Source organism: Ostrea edulis, chromosome 7 (assembly GCF_947568905.1).
Source record: "Ostrea edulis chromosome 7, xbOstEdul1.1, whole genome shotgun sequence".
Lineage (NCBI taxonomy): Eukaryota > Metazoa > Mollusca > Bivalvia > Ostreida > Ostreidae > Ostrea > Ostrea edulis.
This window is the reverse complement of record NC_079170.1, coordinates 83,697,696-83,723,777: the sequence shown is the minus strand read 5'-3', so window position 1 is coordinate 83,723,777 and position 26,082 is coordinate 83,697,696. Positions and strand designations below refer to the sequence as shown.

At 34.8% G+C, this 26,082-nt stretch overlaps 3 protein-coding genes across 10 annotated transcripts in view; 2 read left to right on the top strand and 1 right to left on the bottom strand.

Annotated features, from left to right (window-relative positions):
• LOC125654081 (SCO-spondin-like) overlaps positions 1 to 12,609 on the top strand; it is a 58,875-nt gene extending 46,266 nt beyond the window's left edge. Inside the window, exons 26-31 of one of the 8 annotated variants that reach the window (XM_056142765.1) lie at positions 1,672 to 1,872; positions 2,772 to 2,963; positions 8,950 to 9,150; positions 9,325 to 9,593; positions 9,952 to 10,072; positions 12,393 to 12,609. In XM_056142765.1, the coding sequence (XP_055998740.1) occupies positions 1,672 to 1,872; positions 2,772 to 2,963; positions 8,950 to 9,150; positions 9,325 to 9,593; positions 9,952 to 10,072; positions 12,393 to 12,556 (1,148 nt within the window). In that variant the 3' untranslated portion in view covers positions 12,557 to 12,609. Of the gene's footprint in view, positions 1 to 1,671; positions 1,873 to 2,771; positions 2,964 to 3,254; positions 3,275 to 8,949; positions 9,151 to 9,324; positions 9,594 to 9,951; positions 10,073 to 12,392 lie in introns of those variants that run through there. The other 7 variants (XM_056142771.1, XM_056142770.1, XM_056142767.1 and 4 more) reach the window with 7 other exon arrangements.
• Positions 12,610 to 15,687: 3,078 nt separating this feature from the next.
• On the top strand, positions 15,688 to 23,391 carry LOC125654097 (ankyrin repeat domain-containing protein 16-like). Its single transcript, XM_048883880.2, has 7 exons — positions 15,688 to 16,243; positions 17,184 to 17,306; positions 17,786 to 17,883; positions 19,531 to 19,682; positions 19,986 to 20,144; positions 20,427 to 20,505; positions 22,803 to 23,391. Exons 1-7 carry the CDS (start codon positions 15,924 to 15,926, stop codon positions 22,958 to 22,960), a joined length of 1,089 nt encoding a protein of 362 aa, XP_048739837.2. The 5' UTR covers positions 15,688 to 15,923; the 3' UTR covers positions 22,961 to 23,391.
• On the bottom strand, positions 23,018 to 25,991 carry LOC125654101 (probable histone-lysine N-methyltransferase set-23). Its single transcript, XM_048883889.2, has 2 exons — positions 25,840 to 25,991; positions 23,018 to 24,215 (listed from the first exon to the last, which is right to left on the bottom strand). Exons 1-2 carry the CDS (start codon positions 25,972 to 25,974, stop codon positions 23,448 to 23,450), a joined length of 903 nt encoding a protein of 300 aa, XP_048739846.2. The 5' UTR covers positions 25,975 to 25,991; the 3' UTR covers positions 23,018 to 23,447.
• Positions 25,992 to 26,082: the final 91 nt, after the last annotated feature.

Below are 26,082 nucleotides of genomic sequence, written 5' to 3'. Positions count from 1 at the left end.
TCAAATGCTGTCTGACGTGTTTCATACCGATTGTTAAGCCGTTCTTGGCACACTGATTTTGACTGCGGATAACTCCGTTTACCAGATCAGGATATAGGGCTCACGGCGGGTGTGACCGGTCAACAGGGGGTGCTTACTCCTCTTAGGCACCTGATCCCACCTCTGGTGTGTCCAGGGGTCCGTGTTTGCCCAACTATCTATTTTGTATTGCTTGTAGGAGTTATGAGATTGATCACTGTTCGATATCTTCACCTTGCATTGCTACATAAATATGGAAAAGAAAGTTGACAATAGAGAATCTGAAATCATCCTATTTACCAAAAAGCTGAGTTGTTAGTTTGCATTTAACATCTATTTGCAATGAAATAACTAAGCATGAAGCAGAAGTGGACGACTGTGTAGTGTCATTTATTTCCACTTCACAGGGATATATCGAATCGACATATGGAGGAAAATTATTATTGTTTAAAATAGATAAAACGTCGTTGATATATCTAATTGTCGAACTGAAGGCCACAGCAATCCAATATATAATTACTTCAGAAGCATGTCCCTTTCCTTGAGTTTTAGCGCATTATAATCTTTGTTTATTTTTTGTATGATGTGAAATACATGTAGTTCATGAGTGAATGTTATTGTTAATTCCAGGAAATTAAAAGTTACTTAGATCAGAGTGTATGTTGATGGACGTGCGATCTTTTAAGGGCAATTACACGTGCCAGAGTTAACAAAATACATATATCTACAAGTATCTTTTCTCAATTCAAAGTTTCCATTTGATCATTATGTAAATTGAACAGATGTACTACATTATAGACTCAATTGATACCTCTAGACAACCCACATTAACAAGCAGTTTTATTTCCTGAAGAAACTTAAGGTAGCTCCATCCCCATGTAACTTATCAATATTAATGGTTAAAAGTGGAAAAACTACATCAATTTCCACTCAAGATAGTTTAATGCAAGGTGAAGATAACGAACAGTGATCAATCTCATAACTCCTACAAGCAATACAAAATAGATAGTTGGGCAAACACGGACCCCTGGACACACCAGAGGTGGGATCAGGTGCCTAGGAGGAGTAAGCATCCCCTGTTGAATTTAATTAATAACCATAGAAAATGTATATGTTGCCACCTTTTAAAAGATGTCAGACATACAAAAACAGAAGCATACATCAACATCAGATAGTCACTCATTTTCGTTAAACAGAATCATAAAAATAGATAAAAACTTGTTGAAATTTACAAAATTTAAAAATCAACAGTTTAAAAAAAAACTGCTAATTCATAAATATGTATAGCTTAATTGTGGATATTAAGGAAACCAATGTATAATAGACATCCAGTAGAGGAAATTCCAGCGTAGGAGTCATTGCCCTTGACAACATTTTTTAAATCATAAATAATTGATTATCTATGGAAAATATAAACTTTTTCAGTAATAATAGTTTACAATATTTTTTTATTATATCCAGTGAATAAAATTCCTTAAAAAGGTCTATTTCTATCATGCGCAAAGTTTAATTCATTAAGATTTTTGCAAAAACCTATGACATCACATGAGGATCGATCGACCTGAAATCGCACCCTTTCCAAGACATCCGTTTCAAATATGCATATATGTACCTCCATCATTGACATTTAAACATTATCAAAATCATTCCCAGATATTTCAGTGAGCGGAAATTGGACTGAATTTGGTGATTTTTCAAACTGGACTACCTGTAATGCTACCTGTGGGGGTGGCTATATGTGGAGAGAACGGACGAGGAATTGTACCGGTCCTCAACAAGGTGATGGGGAGCGGAACTGTTCCGGATCTGACACCGAGAGGGAGACTAAGATCTGCAACACAAACCCATGCCCCGGTACTCATCATTCACACATTGATTTCTAGTAGCATCATCTGTAACTTAAACCCATGTCCACAAGTGAATTTGATAATTCGTTGTAGATTTGATTATTAATACATGTACATATAAATATGACTATTTCTAGAAAAATTCTGTAAAGTCATTGCTAAATTCCGGCACTTCGTTATTTTATACCTTTGTTAAACTGTTTATGGTTTGATATATAGAGGCTGGGAATGCCTTCTGAAATATTTACTTTCGAAATTTTCGAACAAAATTACCGTATCTAGAAATGGAAGAGGGTATATTACATGCCTTTCAGAATGGAGATCTGTGTGTTCAAAACATTAACTTCACAGCAAACAAATTGACATCATTGGTTATAAAATAAGTTATGGATTGCACTACTTAAGGAAACTAAACCTATAAATGTATATATTATATTATATTATATTATATTATATATATATATATATATATATATATATATATATATAATATAATACTACATATAATACTATATATAATATATATATATATATATATATATATATATATATATATCCAATAATAAAAGTCAAGAAACACAAAACTCGAATAACATTTCACTGTTAGCGTTTTCGACTTTAATGCCTATTCAGACAGTTATACAATTTTATTATTGGATGTATTTACTGTATCAAATACCGAATTCTTTATTTACAAACTATATATATATATATATATATATATATATATATATATATATATATATATATATACATGTATAATATATGTTATTTCGGATTTCAAACATTTCGGTTGAGCATCACTGAAGAGACATTATTTGTCGAAATGCGCATCTGGTGCATCAAAATTGGTACCGTATAAGTTTTACATATATATATATTTACTTATCACTGTTTGTACCGCAGGCATTGCAAAGTGGTCATCATGGGGAAGATGGAAGCCAGTGGGGATATGTAGCACGTCCTGTGGAAACGGGAGAAGGAAATACATATCATACCGGACTTGTATAAATACCAGAGGACGGAATGGAGGCAAACGGTGTCCTGGCAGTAACTACAGGCAGAGTTACAGAACCTGTTATCTTAAGCGATGTCCAGGTAATTTCAGGTTAAAGGCTTACAACGTCTAATGCCATTTATAATCTAAGTTACAAAATGAAATCACTCTACAAGTATGTCCTTCTACCTTCAGTGCCAGAAGTGAATTTTAGCCCTTTCTAAACATTATGCATTTCTTGTATTATGTGAAATAGTTCATAAAAATGTCCTGCTTATTTTTGTAATTGTCACTAAAGCATGAATTAATCTTTGTTATGTTGTTTCACCATTTTGAATTCTGTTGTTTTATTTCTCTGTCAACAAACTTCAACATGGTTCCATGATTTCCAGTGGGTACCACTTTAGTCTCAGTAAGTTTATTTATTTATTTTTTCCCTTTTGTAATCTGAATGGTTAGAATTATTTCAGTAAATTGCCAAGGTTTAGGTGATATTGCGAAACGCAAGGACGTATTTAACTACCTAAGAGCTTTAGAGTGTAATATTTATTGTTTGCAAGATACACATTTTTCACATGATACTGAAGATGAAATAAGGAACTTGTGGGGATACCAGTGCTTCTTCAGTTCATATTCTACAAACTCCAGGGGAATTGCAATTCTAATCAATAATAATTTTGACTTTAAACCTCTGATAGAAAAGGGTGACATTGATGGAAATTATTTTATACTTAAAGCATGTATAGAAGGTCATGAAGTATTAATTTGTACTATTTATGGTCCTAATAATGATACACCACTATGTTTTGAAAATATACAAAATCATATTGATGATATGCAATGCAGTAATATTATTTGGTGTGGTGATTTTAATCTGGTTCTAAACCCAGACTTGGATTATTATAACTACAAATATATTAATAATTCAAAAGCAAGAGATAAAGTTTTAGAAATTATGGAAAGTAATTCTTACATAGACCCATTTAGACAGCTACATGAAAATATTCGTAGATACTCATGGAGAAGAAAAACTCCATTGAAACAAAGTAGGTTAGATTTCTTTTTAATATCCGAGACTCTTTTGTCTGGGCTAGAAATATGTACTACAGAACCTAGTTATAGGTCAGATCACTCAATGATATCCTTGAAGATATCTTTTAATGACTTTAAGAAAGGTAGAGGGTTATGGAAGTTTAATAACTCTTTACTCTATGATGAAAATTATTTAGATTGTATCAAAGATATTATAAAGGTAAAGAAACAGTATGCAATCCCTGTATACAATTTTGATAACATACATGATATATCTGATGCAGACATTTCCTTCTCTATTAACGATCAACTTTTTTTTTAGAAACATTACTTTTAGAAATAAGAGGTAAAACTATCTCTTATGCATCATATATCAAAAAGAAAGAAAGAGAGGAAAAAGAATTAAAAGAAAATATCAAATTACTAGAAGAAAATGTTTGTGACAACAATATCAATGAACTGTGTAGTAAAAAGCAAGAATTAGAAAACATTAGAAAAGATAAGTTGCATGGTATTTATGTAAGAAGTAGAGCTAGATGGATTGAAGAAGGAGAAAAACCATCACATTATTTTTGTACGTTAGAATCTAAAAATTTCACTAGCAAAATCATACCAAGATTAGAGTGTAATGATGGGACAGTAATTTATAAACAATCAGAAATATTAAGGGAAACAAAAACATTCTATGAACAATTATACAAGAAAAGCAATTTAAACACAATAGACTTGCACAATGATCTTGGTATTGAAGATGTTCCAAAACTTTCAAATAAAGAATCTGAATCACTAGAAGGTAACATTACTATTGAGGAAGCCTCCAATACCCTTTACAAAATGAAATCAAACAAATCCCCAGGATCTGATGGTTTTTCTGCGGAATTCTTCAAAATGTTTTGGAAGTATATTGGTCTTTTTGTAGTTAGGTCTATTAATTATGGGTACAAAAATAACAGTCTTTCTATTACACAAAGACATGGTATTATTACATTGTTACCAAAAGGTGACAAGCCGAGACAATATTTGAAGAATTGGAGACCAATTACTTTGTTGAATACTGTGTATAAAATTGCATCGGGCTGTATTGCGAATAGAATAAAAAGATACTTAGACAAAATAATTAATCAAGATCAAACAGGTTTCATCCCCAACAGATATATTGGAGAAAACACAGGCTTATTTATGATATAATGCACTATACTGAAGAAGAAAATATACCTGGATTATTACTACTTATTGATTTTGAAAAAGCCTTTGATACTCTTTCATGGACATTTATACAAAAAGCGCTAAAACTTTTTAATTTTGGCCCTTCAATTAGGAATTGGGTATCGATTTTTAATACAGACATTACATCTGCAATCAATCAAGGTGGTAATCTCTCTGATAGAATCATTATTCAGAGAGGTTGCAGACAAGGGGATCCATTATCACCATACATATTTTTGATATGTGCGGAAATATTAGCAATCCAAATTAGAATGAATAAGAATATCAAAGGCATTACTGTAAATAATGTAGAAAAAAAGATCTCACAATTAGCTGATGATACCTCACTTATCCTTGATGGCAGTGAAGAATCTCTCGCAGAAACTTTTAAAACTTTAGATTATTTTTCAGAAATATCTGGACTACATATCAATTATGAAAAAACTCATGTAATATGGTTAGGTTCCAAAAAATATAGTAATGAAACTTTGCTGCCAAATTACAGGCTTAGGTGGGGTACCACCAGATTTACTTTGTTAGGAATACATTTTGACATGGAATTAGATAAGATACCACAATTAAACTATGAACCAAAATTAGTGCAGATCAAATCTATAATCAAACAATGGGAGAAAAGGTTTTTAACTCCCATAGGGAAAATTACAGTTATTAAGACATTGGTTTTGCCATTATTAAACCATATTTTAATGTCAATCCCAAATCCTTCTGAACTCTACCTTAAGGAATTAGAAAAGATATTTTCTTGTTTATATGGAATAATAAAATACATAGGGTCAAAAAGGAGGTCATTGTTAAAAAATATGAAGATGGGGGTTTAAGAATGGTAAACCTAATGGCATTCATAGCATCTATGAAGTTGTTTTGGATAAGATATTTCATATTTTCAAATAGAGGGATGGAACATTTTATTCCAAAGTTGGACTTAAGCAAATTAGTGAACTGTGGAATTGAATACATTACAATATTCTTGAAAACATTGAAAAATAAATTTTGGATAGATGTATTTAAATCATGGCTTACATTGCATAACCTTAGTAAAGAGTCTGATGTTGCTGCCGATGCACCTCTATTTTATAACCCAAATATTCATATTGGTGGAAAACCATTTTATAATAAACAAATGTTTGACAGCGGCATCAGACAACTTAATGATATAATCAGTGAAGATGGTTCATTTCTTGGTTTTGAATCATTTTGCAATACTTATCCAAATACAAAGATTAATTTTTTAGAATATAATAGCATTATTCATGCTGTTAAGGCTTGGGTGAAAAATTGTGGATGTGACAAAACTATCAAAAAGCTCACAAATCCATTGATTATGTCAAATATATATACAGTGTTGAAATGCAACAAATCAAAACTTTTTTATGAAATTATAAATCAAAATACCTCAATCACATCAGGCAAAACAAAATGGAGTGAGCTTTTGGAAGTTGACACTAAAGAATGGAAAATAATTCATAAAATACCCTTCAGAGTGACAAAAGATAGCAAAATACAATGGTTTCAATACAGAATTATAAACCGAATCTTAGCTACAAACTCTTTTTTATTCAAAATCAAAAACATTGACTCAAAGTACTGCAATCATTGTCATTCTGAAGAGGAAACAATAGAACATATTATGTGGGAATGTTATTTTTTACAATTATTCCTAGCAGAATTTTAGCATTTTTTAGAAGATAAGACTGATTTACAGATAGCTATTACAAAAAAATCTTTTATTCTTGGTTTTATTGAAAATAATAGTCTGATACAAAACACTATTGTCTTATGGCTTAAATACTATGTGTACACAGCAAGATGCACTGAGCAGTCCTTGAGTGTGCGTGCTGCAATTTCACAAATGAATTTTTTTTTATGAAACTCAAAAATTTATTTCGTATAAAAATGGTAAAAAGGAAAAGTTTGATGCCCAATGGAATCGATGGAACCTTCTGTTTTCTTAACTTCTCTCTCTTCCTCTTCTTCTTTCTTTCTCAAACCACACATACCTTCAGCTCATATGCTTTGGTTTTTTTTCCTTCTTCTCTGGATATAATATTATTGTATATCTGATATACCGGTATGTGTACAAAAATAAAAAATTATAAAAAAAAAAAGAAAAGAATATATGTACTAAGTAAATATACAATGTTCAAATAATTGACATGAAATTGGTGTAAAGTAAATGTATACTATGTTCAAATAATAGACATGAAATGGGTGTGTGAATTATGTGTTCAATTTAGAAATATTAACTGAATTGAAGATGCGCAAGTAAATTATAACACTGGTGTATCAGAAATTGAAATAGGTGGATAGGTTGAAACGTGAAAGTGATGTTATCTATATAAACATGGTGTGAAATCTAGTTCATAGTTATCCCCTCACAATTCATTGCGAGAGGGGCTATAGCGGGTGAGTGTATGTCAAACACTGATCTTGTAGACATTTACAGGTCATTGTTTGCTCGATTGATTTGATACTTCATATGTAGCTTTGTAAATCAAGAGACTTTAAAAATCTTCTTCTCAAGAACCAATGAGCCAGAAGAGCTGAGATTTACACAAAAACTTCCTGACATAGATTTACGTTTGTTAAAATCATGGTCCCCGTGGGGGGGGGGGGGGTGGATGGGGCCACAAGGGGGATCAACGTTTTCCATACAAATATATAGGGAAGATCTTTAAACTATTGGTCCAGGAAAGTGGAAATTTACATGAAAGCTTCCTGACATAGTGCAGATTCAAGTTTGTTCAAATCATGGATTCCGGGGATAAGTTGGGGCCACAATGGGGGATCAAAGTTTTGAATAGAAATATATAGAGAAAATCTTCTTCTCAAGAACCATTGGGCCAAAGAAGTCAACATTTACATGAAAGCTTCCTGACATGTGCAGATTCAAGTTTGTTAAAATCATGGCCTCCAGGAGTAGGTTGGGGCCACAATAGGGACTAAGGTTTTATATGCAAATATAAATGGAAAGTCTTCAGATATGGGCCAAGGTGACTCAGATGAGTGATGTGGCCCATGGGCTTCTTGGTTTTTACTGTGGAATAATTTGAAGCTCATACATTAGTATCAATATGACGAGATTGAAAAAGTGGATAAATAGATATTACATTTCTATCTCTTTAGAGAAAGTGCGATAATATTTGTGGATTTTCTGTATCCGCAAAAATGGACAACTACAGAAAATACCCGTTATATGGTTTATTATGATAGAACCTAAGTACATAAATAATTGTATTTTAGTACTAGTAAAGGTCGTCTTTCCGTAAAGTTTATAAACAAACATGACCTTTACAAATTTACGTCTAGTAAAGGTAATATACAGATGACCTTTAAAAATTTACTTTCTGTAAAGCCAATGTAAAGATGAACTTTACATATTTACTTTAAGTAAATTTAATACAAAAGATGAACTTGCTTTTGAATCACCTTTAATGAAATTTACAACTGCAGTAAAGTTTTGTAAAGCCGTTTTTTCAAGCAGCATAAGTGAATGTTATTGCAAGTTTAGGAAATTTAAAGTTACTTGGATCAGATTGTATGCTGATGGACATGAGATGATTTTTGGGCAATTACATGTACCAGAGTTAACAAAATACAAAAAACTACATGTATCGTTTATTCGTGCAAAGTCTCCATTCCATTACTGTGTGTAAATTGGACAGATATACTGCACTATAGACTCAAGTGATGCCTCTAACCCATCAGCATTATCAGACGGTTGTATTTTCGGAACAAGTTAAAGAAGCACCCTTTCCAAGACATCCGTTTCAAATATGCATATTTGTCCCTCCAACATTGACATTCAAATATTATCAAAATCATTACCAGATATTTCAGTGAGCGGAAATTGGACTGAATTTGGTGATTTTTCAAACTGGACTACCTGTAATGCTACCTGTGGGGGTGGCTATATGTGGAGAGAACGGACGAGGAACTGTACCGGTCCTCAGCAGGAAGATGGGGAGTGGAACTGTTCGGGATCTGACACCGAGAGGGAAACTGAGATCTGTAACATAAAACCATGCCCCGGTACTCACCATTCACACATTGATTTTTAGTAGCATCATCTATAACTTAAACCCATGTCCACAAGTGAATTTGATAATCCACTGTAGATTTGACTATTAATACATGTAGATTTGAATATGACTATTCACAGAATAATGCTGCAGAGTCATTACAATGTGGATGAAATCTGAAAAGTCGTTCAATTATTGTTCTTTGTAGAATGCAAGACAGCTCCTTTGAACAGAAGTGAAATCGTCATAATAAGCAAGGATTTTCCCGGGCAGAACTTGAATGACATTTTCCGCAGTAAGGGTATCACATCCAGAGCTACTAATGAGAGTGTCGCTATCTACGTCCGATTTCATTCGCGTGTGAACATAACCAGTCTAGAGGCCACTCTCACAAACCATGATAAACTAAACGTTGAACTGTATGACAATGCCGGGAAACTTATTCCACGAAAGGTAAATACAATACAGAAAAACACACGAGTTTCAATTTGGACAGCACTCACTGCAGTACATTTGTCTTTAAAATATCAAATAGTATATGTATTGCTAATTTCAGTGGAACTAAATTTGATTTTAAAATACATGTGAATTTTATTCATATATGTAACGAGAACATATCTAGTTTTTCTTTCCCTGCTGATTTGTTTAAATCGGTTTCAAATAATACATCTAAATGAAAACATAATAAACTGAGATGCCATGCATATTATAGAAAATCGAATTTTGGAAATATATTGATAGCATTCCAAAAAAAAAAAAAAGGTGTGACAATTGCTAACTATGCTAATTACGAGATAAAACGTCGTTTCAGGTCATCGAACAGAACGAATATGTAGCAATCATCAGGCACATTAAGATAGCTGTGTCTAGTTTAGAAATGGAACACGGAATAACTATAGCACAGCTACACGCCGTCGTTTGTTCTCCCCTCGGTAAGTTTTATATCTGTCAACTGTATCTAAATATAAATTCATGTTGTTCTATACTGATCTTGATTAGATATAAGGCTCATGTCAGCTTTTCTGATATAGATTTGTTCGGCGTCGTCGCCGGCGCTACATGTAGCTTTTCACATTTTCATCTTCTTCTTCTCCTCCAAAATCACTGGTCCAATTTCAATCAAACTTGGCACACATAATCCTTGTGTAAAGGCAATTCCAGATTCTGCAAATGAAGGACCATGCCCCTTCAAAGGGCAGATAATCAAAAATAGGCAAAGTGGAGTGGAGTCATTTGAATTTTCTCTTCTCAAGAAGCACGGGGCTAGAAAAGCTTAAATGTACATATACATGTATATAGCGGAAATTGCTTTAAAATCTTCTTTAAAAAACCACGGGTTCAGAAAAGTTGAAATATACAGGGAAATCTTCTGACAAAGAGTAGATTGTAGTTTGTTCATATTATGGTCCCTGGAAATAGGGTTGGGCTACAATATGGGATTAAATTCTTGCATGTAAATGCAACTACATATGCAAGGTGAAGATAACGAACAGTGATCAATCCCATATAGTGACAATCTTTAGAAATGTTATGAATGACTTACCCAGAAAAATTGAAATTCACATGAAAGCTCCCTGACATTGAGTAAATTCACAGTTTCTTTAAATAATGACCCCGGGATAGGTTGGGGACCAACTGAGGATGAAAGTTTTACATGCTGTCATATGGGGGAAATATTTTACAATCTTCTTCTAAAAAATCATTGGGTCAGAGAAGCGGAAATTTTCATGAAAACTTCCTGACTTAAAGGAGGTTAAAGTTTGCTCAAATCATGGTTCTGGGAAGGGTAGGACCACAATACGGAATCACAGTTTCATATGAGAATATATAGGAAATTGATTATAAAAATAAATAACACACTAATATATCCCTGCGACTATATTTGAAGACTGTCCAAAATGTTAATCTTGCTCATAACTTTTGAGTTGTACGTGATAGGGCTTTCATAGTCCATATGCTCATTCTTTGTAGCATGGCCTTTTCTTAGGCACCAAAGTTTTTAACGCTTTGAACATGACCTTGGAAGTTTACCCATTTCAAAGAAATTTTAACCTATTTCATATCTCCTGAACTATTTGAGCTAGGGCTTTCTTATTTGCATAGATATTCCTTTTGGTAAGGTATTGCATTTCAAAACACGATCTTTGACCTTGTGAAATTTACCTTGGAGTTTGGATCCAAAACTTTAATCTTACTCTTAACATTTAAATAGTGAGTGATATAGCTATTATTCAAGTATGTCATATATACATTTCTTGTGGCAAAAATGTTTTTGCATCAAAGTTTCTACCTTATGACCTTGGAGTTTAACCTACTTTTAAGAAAATGCAACTTATTAGATAACTTCTGAAGTATTTATGTTAGGGTTTCCATGTGTTGCATATGGATTTTTTTATGCCAAGGCCTTTCATGTCATATCATGGTTTTTTACCTTCTACCTTTGAACTTGAAAGTTTTATCTACTTAAAGAAAAACCTAACTTATTCAATGAAAAGATGATTATTAGATACAGTAGTTCAATGCATACTCAATAACAAAACTGAACTGCTGAATACCAGAGGGTTTTTTCTCATACAAGTGATTTTATTTCGAAATTGTTTAATATATTAAAACAATCTTTTGAAATTGTTTCGTCAATACTGTGAGATTTCTGAAAATGAAGGAAATGATTCCTGGTTCCATGGTCATAAAAGTTAGATGGGCTCACTTCCGATCTGAATTTCACGTTTTCATTATCTTTCCCCGCTTCGAAAGTGATATTTCTTCCTATGTATCTGATCCCACCTCTGGAGTCCGTGTTTGCCCTTCTCTTGTGTTTGTATTCGTTATGAGATTTCGGAAGTCGACAGGGGATTCTTACTCCTCTTAGACACCTGATCCAACCTCTTGTATATCCAGGGGTCCGTGTTTGCCCAACTCTCTATTTTGTATCCCTTATAGGAGTAATGAGATTGATCACTGTTCGTTATCTTCATCTTTATATGAGTTATCAGATTGATCACTGTTCGTCATCTTCACCTTCCATGGATCGCTGTTCGTTTTCTTCACTTAGATCGAAAGAGAGTTCGTTTAAAGTTGATGACCCTGTTGTCGGCTATGTATGTTGATCATTCATACATAAGCTAGGATGCTTAACCTGAACATCGTGAAATGTCATGTCAATTCAATTATGTAATTCAAACTTAGACTAATGATATGTGAAGTTGTGAAATAGAAATAACTTGCTTGTATTTTCATAATTTTGTTGTACAGGTGGAAAATTGTTTCTTTGCCCAAAAGACAGTGGCCTTTTCTCGCATCCTACGAACAAAAGAATGTACTATCAGTGTGTAAAGGGCAAACCCACAGAAAAGTCATGTCCAGCTAATACAACGTGGAACTCAAAGACCAAACTCTGTTCAAGGACTGACCACTGACCACCGAGTTCTTATGTGAAATAATAATAAGAAATGAATTGTTTGAACCTTAAGTGTAATTTTGTTTCTTGTTCGTTTTGGCAAGGGGTGATTTCATTACTCTAAAAGTGTTGTGTTTCCTTAATCACAAATTAAATACTGTACAGTACATGTATAGCGGAAATTATGTCAATTACAACCCATGAAAAGAGATGTGGAATTAAATTTTCTGATTGTACCGTGACTGTACAATAAACACATTAAAAATTCAGCAACTGACGATTTTTGGAATTGTCGATTTTAACCATTAAACAGAAGTTTGTCCCCCTGATAGTGAAAGGAATGCATAGTATTCTTGATACAAAATAGAATATGATTTGGCTTGAAATTAGTTTAAATCCCCCCCTCCCCCCCCCCCCCCCCCCCCAATATATGAATAAAAATATTTGTTTCAAAAATGAATGTTTTTGTAAACTGCACGAAATTTATAATTTTCATATTTTCTTCTGATATTGGATTTTAAATCTACATAACGTACAATATTCACAAGCGGTATGCTATTTTGTGATATTATGAATCCTAGAGTCCAATGGATGTGTTTTGCATTCATGTAAAAATGGCTCACATACATATGGAGCGCCAAATTAACATAAACTCAATTATTTGAAGATATCATCAATTCAATTATTGCTCTCTTTAAATGAAATACAATGTAATGCGCGCATTAAATCAATTATTGCTCTCATCAAATGAATTAGTGCTCGCTTCAATTCAATTATTGCTCTCATCAATTGAATTGATGCGCGCATCAATGTGAATTAATGAGAGCAATAATTGATTTAATGCGTGCATTAATTCAATTATTGCTTTCTTCAATTCAATTGATGAGAGCATCAATTTCGTAGAAATATTGCTCATAATAATTAATTTAGAGCTCGTTATAAATAATTTGATGATCTCTTTAATTCAACTGAAGATACCTTTAATTATTTACAATGCCTTTGTATAAGGATTTAATGCGCGCATCAATTCTTTTAAAAGAGCAACAATTCAATACGGAAGTTCCGAGTTCTCCAACAGTTATTTCCCTTTATCGAACTCTTCCGTAAATTATGACGTAAAATATGATGACAGTGGGTACATTTGCTAATTACTATCGTTGTATTATTTCTTAAAAGATGATATCCAGAGTTTCTGAGACCATCCTATCTCAGGGGAAAGGCAACTTTAGTGAGTTTATGAATATTGGATAACAAAATGGCTCAAACAAATATTGTTAATTGCCATCTTTCTTTGATAAAAGGGTCACTCATGTAGAAGAGGAAACGAATAATGATTTAATAGCCAGTTTGATGATCTTATTCAAACAAATTATGCTTGATATGGCCAGAATATGCATACCAGTGATTGATATAAACAAAAGTTACGCTTTCATTACATTAATCGTACGTAATCGTTATGTACAATGCCAGTCTACGATATAATGTATACATTGTGTACCCACCATACGTCATAAAATGCTTAAGAGTTCGACAAAGGGAAATAACTTTTGGGTAACTCGGAACTTGCGTATTAAAGAGATCATTAATTCAATTGTGGATATGTTGAATTGAAGATATCTTTAATTATAAAGTTGCTCTCTCTAAAAGAATTATTGCTCTCTTCAAATGAATTAAAATTATCATTAATGCGCGCATTATATCAATTATTGCTCTCTTCAATTGAATTGTAGCGCGCATCAATTCAATTGTTGATATCCTTAATTCATTTGAAGCGCGCATCAATTCAGCTGAAGAATTAATCCTATCATCAATTCAATAAATGCGCGCAATAATTCAGAATTGAAGATATCATTAATTATTTGAAGAGATCTTAAATTAAATTGTTGCGAGCATTAAATGAATTGATGATATCTTCAAATAAGTGAAGATATCATCAATTATTTGAGTTTATGTTAATTTGGCTCTCCATGCATACAAACCACCTTTGAGCTGAAAATTGTCTAATTGGATTAATCCATCTTTATTGTTTACAATGCTTAACTAAAGTATTTTCTAATAGTTAACCAAAATTTGAATATCAGTTGTTGAGTTACAAGTGAGATATAGTACTCACAATTCTTTGTTATGTAAACAAGGCTCGTGCCATGTTTTTATTTACATATAGATTGCTTAATAAAAATAACATGTTTAAAACAAAATAAGATGTGCCAAACATTAGAAACTATTTAATTGTGTTCAGGATTAACTTGTGAATTGAAGAAATCTGCTTTAAACGAAACCTTTACTAGTATATTTGACATATGTAAACAAAATGGCACGAGGCTTGTTTACATACATGTAACAAAGAATTGTGAGCTCTGTGTCTCCCATGTACCCCGACAACTGACATTCAAATTTTTGCTGACCATTAGAAATATCTTTGTTAAGCATTCTAAACATTAAGAGTGGGAAAATATAGTTTGAAATTTTATTTAGTTCAAATCGTATCCATGCCCCTTTAATGATCCGCACTCAAAACTCCTGAATAACTCGCAAACAAAACTATTGGATAACTCAAACACAAACCATATATATCCAGTGTGGATTGATCCGTCATCTACTCCTTATGATGTACAAAGTCGACATTTTGCAAATTCTATGGTAGTTAACTTATAACGATGAAAAGGTGAAGATAACAAACAATGATTAATCTAATATTATTTATCATACCGGTAGAAGGCCAATCTCTAAAGCTTACAAAAAGCGTGAAACGATTACATGAATCGAAAGAGGGATGAAGTAGACAGGGAATTCACACATTTCAGAGAAATTATTGCTACACACACCAAAAAAAAAAAATACAAAATTCAAAGGGGAGGGGGGGGGGGTAGTAATATCCATACTTCAGGTGCCTGTGCCCAAATAGCAGAACACGATCGCGAGTGTTCACAAAATGTCAATGTCTGAGACGCCAATGAGTTTTCAGCACATTAGCATATTTACGATTCTGAATACACGAAAAGACTGGTTATGAATCTACAGGGTACCCATGATATTGCAGCGGAATGTATCTTTAATGCTAGTTGCATCGAAGCCTTGGTGGTCTATATCCTTATTCAAGTCCCCCCCCCCCCCCCCCCCCCCCCCTCCAAAGAAAAAGATTTGAAAATAAAAATAAATCGCGGGATCGGAATTACAGCGCGAACATTTTTGGCTCTATACAATATTGTGCGTACGTAAGTTCCGAGTAAAGTTTTAAAGGGAAAACGGATAAATCGGATGGTCACGGTGGCTGTATTGCTGCTTGCATGAAACGCATGCATGTGCCGTAAAAATCCTTTGAAGTATTCTGTTCACTACACTACTTCCGATGATGTTAGGTCTAAAATCACGAAATTAAAAGTGCCATGGTAACGGATGATTATTTCAAGGCAGCACAGCATGGGAACTTAGATCATTTAAAAAAATTACATGCAAGCTATGGAAGGAAATCTACCATTCTCAACGCACCCTACGAAAAATCGGGCGACACTGTACTCCACATTGCAGCAAGATGTGGTCACTTGAACCTAGTTGAATATCTTGTCGCCTTGGGTGCTGACGTTGAAGCCTCGAACTTTGACGGTAAGCGTCCCCTCCACGAGGCAGCTCAGAGCGGACACGCCCCCTGTGTGCAGAGTTTACTGAGAGCAGGAGCTCAGATAGACAGCCTGAAGCGAGCTGACTGGTAAATAAGTGGCTGCATTTTAACTCAAATGTCCATTCAACAACCACAGGCGCTCGTCACGAATTGACCCTCTCCACTAAGCAAAGGCGCTTGTTTCATAAACTTGGCAATTTATACTATATGATAGTTTATGAAACAAAATTAAGCGCCTGTGCTACTAAGTCTATACAGACCTTATTACACACCTGGGATATTAAAAAATACCCGTCCCAATGAATATAGAAGAGATAGACTAAGTGTCAAATTTTGATAGACAGAAAAGTTCATGACGAGCCCCTGTGTAAAAACAAAAACATGGAAGGCTAGGGATGTGGCCATACATTGTCGTACTTTCAATATCTAATTCCAATGGTTTTTTGTGGTTAACGAAACCATGGAACTTATGGCTACACAATGTAAAATATACATTAATGTCATTTGTAGTGGAGTTGCTTGATTCTGCTCAAGACACATAAAGTGGTTCATAACACCAAGACTAATAGTGTTTATGCTACTATGTCACAAGATATGGCCATGGAGGTTTGAATGTTTTGTGAAATTATTTGTATCAATCAATTTGTGTTTCTTTCATTATAGCACAGAGGTTTAAGTACCAGATTGCTAACATGCAGATCCCGAGTTCAAATCCCCCAGTTCCTATAGATTTTTGAAAATCATTTGGGGGGAGGTCTAAAATTGCTAAAAAAAAAAGGTGCTGATTTTTCCTCTGTTCAAACACATTTTCATTAGAGCTTGATGTTTTCACTATAATAAATTGCTGGTGAAACCAAACATCTTAGATGATAAAAATAACAGACATTCAGGAAATTTATTGTAATTGGGATAAAGTGACACAGTGTTGTAGATGTAAAAATACAGTGCCCATAATTTGCGAAAGTAATCTCTGATAAGTAAATTGAGAACTACATATGTAAAAAAAAAAATTTGATTTACATTTAAGGACCCCTCTGATGCTTGCCTGCACTAAAGGTAATGAGGATGTGATAAGACTCCTCCTGAAGTTCGGAGCCAATAGCCAGTTAAAAAACAAAGATGGGTGGACACCCTTTCACATATCGTGCAGGTCAGTAGAAAACAAAGTGTGTACGAAAACATTGTACATGTATTACAAATGGCAGTCACTCTTTTGTTGCTGGAAAGGAAGCCATTGCAACCATTGCTTTACTCTTACATGTGTACAGTGTGCTTAACTCCACAGTGGTTATAGTGATAGAGAGAGGAAGTTATCATTTTGCACCATTTACCTCATTTTGTATAGATCTTTTACTTGATTTCGTACCATTGACCTGATTTTGTATGCTTCGATCTTTGTAGTGTGTGTAACCATCATGGCTGGAGTAGTTTGAGTTCTCTTTTGATGTTACAAAATAAACATCTTAAAGATTCCAAATTACTAGTTCATGTTATGGTAAATACTCAAATATATTATGTATATATTTAAATTCCAGCCTTGAGTGGCAGTCTTGTAGGTGCAGTATAGGATATAGAGGAATGGATTTCAATCAGATTACATTAATATCTATTTTTAACTTTGTGTTGCAGGGAAGGCCACCTGAATATTGTTAAGCTCCTGTACAACCATGATGACACTGTGTGGAATACAGCTAGTAAAAATCAAAGAACCCCTCTCCATACAGCAGGTACTGTAGTGTTTGATGAAACTTTAATCAGTCTGCGAAATTAGCGGTAGTCCGAACGCCCGCGGCCAGTGATTTTCCTGTCGGACTTGTAAAATCCGCTTGGCAACAAGTCCGACTGGCTTTTAAAAAAAAAATTACTCGTTGGAGTTTTAATTTGACTATCAGAAGTAAATAAATATTACACGCATGCTCAAGTCATAGAATAACTCGCCCCAAACAAAGTCATTCGTCCCATTAATTACGCATCTTCACTCGGTCTGTTCCGGATTTGTCTTGAAATTAAATATTTTTTAGTTTTTTTGTACATTTTTTTTTTTCGGGCAAGTGAAATTGAGTTCGGGCATGTGGAGTTCCTGAAAATGGTTGCCCGAATGGCTTGTGGTTTGCAAATCTTAATATCATTGACTGTTTAATTGACCCCCTGCAGGGAAGTTTAAGGGAAAAAATTGGAATTACAATGTAGCATTTGTCTGTCCTCCCAGGGGTCGAAATTAACTTTTTCTACCACAGGCTAATTTTAGCCTGATGGTAAAAAATCCACAGGCTAAAATGAAAACTTACAAGCTAAAATAAAAATGATAAAGCAGTGCTCTTTTTTCATATGTTATTTTCAAAATCAATGATTTTCCCCATCATTACTGAGCCTAGTGGGTGCCTAGTGGGTCAACAGGCATCGTTTTGACAAGGCACTAAGTTACGTAAGTCATATGGTGCAATGTTTAGGTCTCTTGACCATCGCAGCACCTCTAATTCACAACCTGTTTACAGCAGGTCTAGATCCAAAGTCTTCCAATTTCATGCCACATCAGGGTTGTCACGAGTGATTTTTAAAGCGAATCCCAGACTCATGGTTTATAAGCAGCATGATCATGCTCCAGTCCATCTGCTTGTGGACATGATTTTGTTTGGACAATCTCCAAGAGACTATAATAGTCCACGAAGCGCTAGTACAGGTGTGAAGCACAGTTCATGTCCTCATATATTTTCAAAAATGGAATACATTTCTTAAGTATTAAGGTCAAAGGAATTTCGCATAGTTTGTAATTTGTAACCAGTTGAAACATGAATGATGTTGAAAATTATGTCTTTCTGGTCTTCAGTTCTAGAATACATGTACATGTACTTCAAATATGCCCCAATATGGACCAGCCCTGATAGGAACAATCTAGTTATAAACGGTACATAGGTGTTTTAAGATAGAAGAAAAAAATACCTACATTTTACTTTCAAAAGTGGGATGTGAACTGACATTTCTAATATATAGAAAGGAGCAATTAATCAAAATTTACATTTAAATACTCATGTGTTGCTTATTGCACAAATTTTCTGCTGCGCTTACAAAACAACTCCGCAACTGAGCTTTCTCTCATATATTTAGCGTAAATGATCACAAAGTTCTATCTTTTCACTTTACAGTACATGTATGTAAAGGTCATTATGTTGCTGATAAAAGTAAAATGAAAACTTTAAATGTAGATCTGGGCCCAGTTGAACAAAGGTGAGTTAAATTTAACTGACAGTTAACACTATATAAATGTAAGAGATAATGGGAAGTTAACAGTCTGTTAAAGTTAACTAACCATCATGCAACTGGATCCACCAGTTAGTTACTTATATTTTACTGTTATTCAATATGTAATTATCTAGCTCTACATGGCTGTGATTTAGTCGTCTCGTTTCTTCTGGACAAGAGGAGGTATCCCCCCGACGTGAAGGACAGCACTGGGGGCACCCCACTGATGGACGCCATTAGATCGGGCAACGTCCAGGTGGCCAAAACCCTGATCTCGAAACAAAAGGTATCTAGGTATATAACCCTCAAGGCTGGATACAAAGAAACATTTCATGGCTGTGGCTGTAACCATAGGAAAAAAAGGGGGTGGAGGGATTCAGTCCCTAAAAAACAAAATTAAATCTTTTTCTCTGTAAAATATTCCAAAACATTTTGGGAAAGTGTAACACCCCCCAACACTCCCCTGTGACATACATGTATATACTCATGAATTAAAAATGTGAAGACTTTTGAGAGTACTTCAATTAATCCCGGAAAGGATTTTGATATCTGAATGTGCTTAGTGAGTTTATCATTTCTTTTTTAACAGGTCAATGTTTATGACGAGGATAACTTTGGTTTACAACCTCTTCACCTGGCCTCTCAGTCAGGATGCCTTGATTCGATTAAGTTTCTAGTGGAGCGCTTAAACGTTCAAGTTGACTTGAGGACATCAAAGGGATTTACAGCCCTACACGTGGCTGCTAAGGTATGCCCATGTCCACAGATTTTCCAGCCCTCTGCTAAGGTATGCCTACATCCGCAGAAACTCCAGCTGATGCGATAGCACATTACAGGAATGGAGCTCGAGGACAGTCTTTGAGATAACATTCCATCAATATCAATCTCTCTATTACACACAGAATAAAGGTTTAGCAATCAATGGTCACCATTGGCTTCCAAACTATTTAAACAACTGAGTAGAAGTATGTGACACGCATTAGTCTTGACACAGCTGTGTTTGCTGTATGTGGTGTTTTATTTTATACAGGAAGGTCAGCTGTTGGTCATGTCCTATATGGTGTCTTCTGGAGCAGACGTCAATCTCACAGAAAGCAAGGGAAGAACAGGTACCCGGGCAGTAATTCATGCAACTTTTGTAAACGAAAATGTCAAATGTCCATGAAAATATGAGTTTTTGCATTCAAAAATATGAAAAATTCTTAACAAGAACAATGCTTTCCAATCATATCAGAAAGTGCAGTGGAAGCAGAAGTATTCATGAAGGATAAAGTTTTATTATTTCCATTGGCAGCTAATCCATGACGAACTTTTTAACCAATGACAGTAAAAAATGTTTATAACAAACATGCTTATAACAAATCAATGGCTTATCAACTATGAGAGGAGAATTTTATCAGATATATTAGAAGTGAATGAATGAGTGAAATTCATTTCATGTACGGTGGAATCATTAGAATTCGTGGTGGCTCAATTTTCGTGGAATTCGTGGGTACCCCTCACCCACGAATTGACATCCTCAACGAATAAAGACAAAGCAAACATTTTAGAGTTATCTTTTTTACAAATATATAAATCCTAGAAATTACGTCCCCATGAACCCGTAAAAATTGATCTATCAACTAAAATTGGCCCCCACGAATTTAAATGATTCTATAGTATAACAATATTTTGACATACTTGGCTCAAGTAAACAGAATTTTACCAAAGGGTGATACATACTTGGCTCAAGTAAACAGAATTTTACCAAAGGGTGATAACAGCGAGTATGGAAGTGTGAAATTCAGAAATTTTGATTTCCATGTTTCTGAAAGTAGAAAAAATATCAAACATGAAAAAATTTGATTTATGATGAAGGTAAATCCCAACAAAATTTATCTAGTACTAAAATGAAAAAAATAATTAACACCACTAATATAAGTACTAGCAGCTGTTACACAATTTCTTAGTACGCCACCAGGATTATACACCATTGTTAATTGGACTCTTTACTTCTTTAAGATCACTGTTAATTAAATTCGCTACTGCTGTATGCATTGCTGTTAATTGAAGTCTTGACAGCTTTAAATATCACTGTTTAATAAGTGGGCTCTTTATAACGTTGCACATCACCACAATCCTTACAGCCTTACGCATCACTGTTAATGGAGCTCTTTATAACGTTGCACATCACCACAATCCTTACAGCCTTATGCATCACTGTTAATGGAGCTCTTTATAACGTTGCACATCACCACAATCCTTACAGCCTTATGCATCACTGTTAATGGAGCTCTTTATAACGTTGCACATCACCACAATCCTTACAGCCTTACGCATCACTGTTAATGGAGCTCTTTATAACGTTGCACATCACCACAATCCTTACAGCCTTACGCATCACTGTTAATGGAGCTCTTTATAACGTTGCACATCACCACAATCCTTACAGCCTTACGCATCACTGTTAATGGAGCTCTTTATAACGTTGCACATCACCACAATCCTTACAGCCTTACGCATCACTGTTAATGGAGCTCTTTATAACGTTGCACATCACCACAATCCTTACAGCCTTACGCATCACTGTTAATGGAGCTCTTTATAACGTTGCACATCACCACAATCCTTACAGCCTTACGCATCACTGTTAATGGAGCTCTTTATAACGTTGCACATCACCACAATCCTTACAGCCTTACGCATCACTGTTAATGGAGCTCTTTATAACGTTGCACATCACCACAATCCTTACAGCCTTATGCATCACTGTTAATGGAGCTCTTTATAACGTTGCACATCACCACAATCCTTACAGCCTTATGCATCACTGTTAATGGAGCTCTTTATAACGTTGCACATCACCACAATCCTTACAGCCTTACGCATCACTGTTAATGGAGCTCTTTATAACGTTGCACATCACCACAATCCTTACAGCCTTACGCATCACTGTTAATGGAGCTCTTTATAACGTTGCACATCACCACAATCCTTACAGCCTTACGCATCACTGTTAATGGAGCTCTTTATAACGTTGCACATCACCACAATCCTTACAGCCTTACGCATCACTGTTAATGGAGCTCTTTATAACGTTGCACATCACCACAATCCTTACAGCCTTACGCATCACTGTTAATGGAGCTCTTTACACAGACCTGTAAATTGTATTCTTTATAAAGTTACTCATCACCACAATTACTTGAACTCTTAACAGCCTTAAAAGATCACTGTTAATAAAACTCTTTAGTCATACACATCACTGTTCATTGGGCTCTTTATAGGCTAAAAGATCACTTTTCCTTGGACCCTTTATAGCCTGATAGATCACTGTTTATTTGCCTCTTTACAACTTTAAAGATCACTGTTTAATAATTAGAATCTTTACAGCATTAAAGATCACCATTAATTGGACTCTTTGCAGCATTACACATTGCAGCAGGGGCCCAGCATGAGGAGGCATGTCGGTTTCTGTTGAAACATGGTGCTGTAATCAAGGCTGACAACTCTGGCAATCTACCAGGAATGCTAGCAAGGAAACCAGAAATCTACAAATTATTTCAAACTCATGAACCAAGCTGATGTATGGAAATTCATCTTAGAATGTATGAACAGTCAAATATAAAAACAACATTTCTGTACACTTTGTTTGATGTCATTTATTGTGTAAATTTCTGAGACAGTCTATTATCTAAAGTTTTCATCTGACTACCAAGTTTCAGGAAAATTGTGAACTGTTGTTTTATAAAAGCATATGGAACATCTGGAATAATTACTGCATGGATACATATTTTTAGCCAGATTCATATTTATTCATGGTTAAGTTGTTGGATTGAAATTATATGATGAAACTATTTGTATGACAGAATGCCAATGGATTAGGATGCCAAATGTGTAGATCAGATCATATCATCTGACTTATTGTATTTGTTTTAGTACAAGTATCATATGTACTGAATGGATATGTGGGAAAAGTATTTTCTTCTGTAAATAAATTACAGTCTTTTATGAAATATGAGTTTATTTTTTTAAAGAAATCGAAGGCTTGTTTTCAAGTTTCAAATTCAGTCTAGCTCTTCACATTCATGAATAAACTCTCATCAAAGGGCAGATAACCAGTACATGCTTGTGCACCACAGTGACACGGCAGTAAATCTGTGTCATCTTCCAAATGACAATGGAATCTACTGTCTGTTTCACTGGGGAGTCCATAATGAAAAGTCAACTCTTCTCCAATACATATTTCTCTGTTGGCAAACAAACACAACAAGGGAATTTCATTGTTCACTCGAATTGGGAGCATCGTCAAATTAGGATCACAACTGTGATTTAAAAATCGACCAATGTTGCCAAAGTATCGAGGATCCACATATGTTTTTATTACCCCACTCTTACAGTGTTCATTGACAGTTATAATGTAATTCATGTCTTCTTTCCCTTGAGCGAGGGTCCGTTTCTGGGCCTCTTCGTACGAGAGTACTTCCCCTGCATATTCACACACAAACATCCCTGGTTTTAGGTCTTCGAGAGTTATGACCCCCAATCCCTTGTTTGCCACACAGAAGAGCTCCAGTTGTACCCGGACACCATACTGGACATTCCTGTTTTCACACTTATTTGAACATTGGCAGTTACTGTTGCACTCGACTATTGCTTTGCTTTCCTCTCCACAGAGGTATTTGGTTAAGAGTTTGCCGTCTTCCGAGTAGTTTTTCCCGAATCGCTGAACACATGGACAGTTGTTTTGACATTCCTTGCAGAGACAGCCCTCCAGGTCCGAGTTAAATTTCTCTGTACTGATGCCAGACCCTGGGAGATTGTGCTTCACATACCGAAACTGAAAAATGAAATAAAATTATTTTACATGCGTACATTACATACATGTAGGTGCATAATTAAAATTGTCTGTAATACCAAAAGAGTGCGATCAATGGGTCATATACAACTTTTGCAGTTTAATATAAAAGAAAGTGCATTGGATCAGATCAGGATTGGAACCATTCCCATTAAGTCTTCTCAGGTCAGCGGTTAACAGACACAAGATTGAAAAAACTCTATCAGCTGTAATCCCTATGAGAGAATGACTCCAATACTGTAGTCTCTGGGTTCTGAATCGTGTTTATCACTGTTTCAATCTCATAAATTTTAAAATTGAAAGTATTGTTCCAAAATTTCTTCAAACTCACTGAATGCTGCCCTTGTTCACGGTCTAACAATCAACAGCATGTGACGATCCCTGACCAGAAGCGACTTGTTGTATATGTATATGTACATTTAAACTTTGGTATCGCAAATACCAAGGATGTGTTGAAGTGGGTTAGAAATCCCAACTACATTTTCTTCGTATTTTTACCTCGATTATATCTCGAAACATTGCATACCTGGAGGTCCTTTTTTGGCCCCTGCATCGAGTTCGAGATAATGAGTTTGACTATATCAATTTGATATAACACGTGTAAAACTAGTGTAATGCTAACAAACTAGTTTTCTGTTTCGTCGTAGTGTTTGAACCTTCGTCCAGGCCCAGTTAAACAGGCAGCTCTCCTATAGAAGACACAGTACTACCATCCACAGAATGTCAATATTGGGATGAGTATAGTGGTCTTCCATTTTCCAACTCGCCTCTTTAAAAATCATAAGTGGATTCTTGAATGTTCTTAAGGTAATGATAGAAAGTGCAGGTCTTTGTGGAACTTCAGATAGTACATACATATAACTACTAGGACTGATATTTGAGTTGTTGGTACATGAAAGGCGAAGATAACGAACAGTGATCAATCTGATAACTCCCACAAGGAATACAAAATAGAAATTAAGTTGGGCAAACATGAACCCCTGGACACACCATACATGTACATGTATGTAAAAGAAAGTTCTCGATCCAATTCGGGGATTTCCCTCATGTGCCAGAGGTGGTGGAGGTGTGGGGCTATATCAAAGTAGAAAGTGCAAGAAAGAAGTAGGGATGTTTTGAGTGGCCTCTTTCATGTTGTTATAGTAACATCATAGATATATATGTTGTGACACAAGGCCCCTGTGGGCCAGGTGCTGCATGGGTCTATTTTAGGACCCCTGGTTGCAAAACAATTACCTGATATATTTTATCTGTAAGAAGGTAAATCCACTCGTTCACTAGATTGGGCATTTATTCTCGATATTTCTGAACTAGCAGATTTTTTTTTTTATTTGTCCTGAACATGCAGTCAATACATTAATTTTCACCAATGCGGCAATGCCACAAACAGGTGCTTGTGCCTTAGTGCAAAATATACTTATGGTATGTAGTTTATGTGCCCCCATTTATACATTCAAATCAAAGCACCTGTCATGTCGCACATTTTCATGACAGGCGATATGTACACTTTTGTAGGCATATATACATGGTGATAAGTATTGGTGGACAGGCAAAGCTTGGATGTAGGCTGTCCACTTCTCTAAATAGAATAGACAGTGTTTTGCACCTTTATATCCCGTGGTATTAATTTTCCCTCGTTTCTGCAGTGAATTGGATATTTTTCCAAACCATCTGTCCAATCAAACTCTGTATTACGCTCTTCTCGATCCATCCAATGCGAATATTGGTCGTGATTCAACATCGGAAGTACAAGAAGATAGGTATTTTGTTTATATCAAAACCGGAAAAGGTCTTGTTTCGTTTGTGCAGTGGAAGAAAAAAAAATGTTGCATTTTTTTCACGAAATATT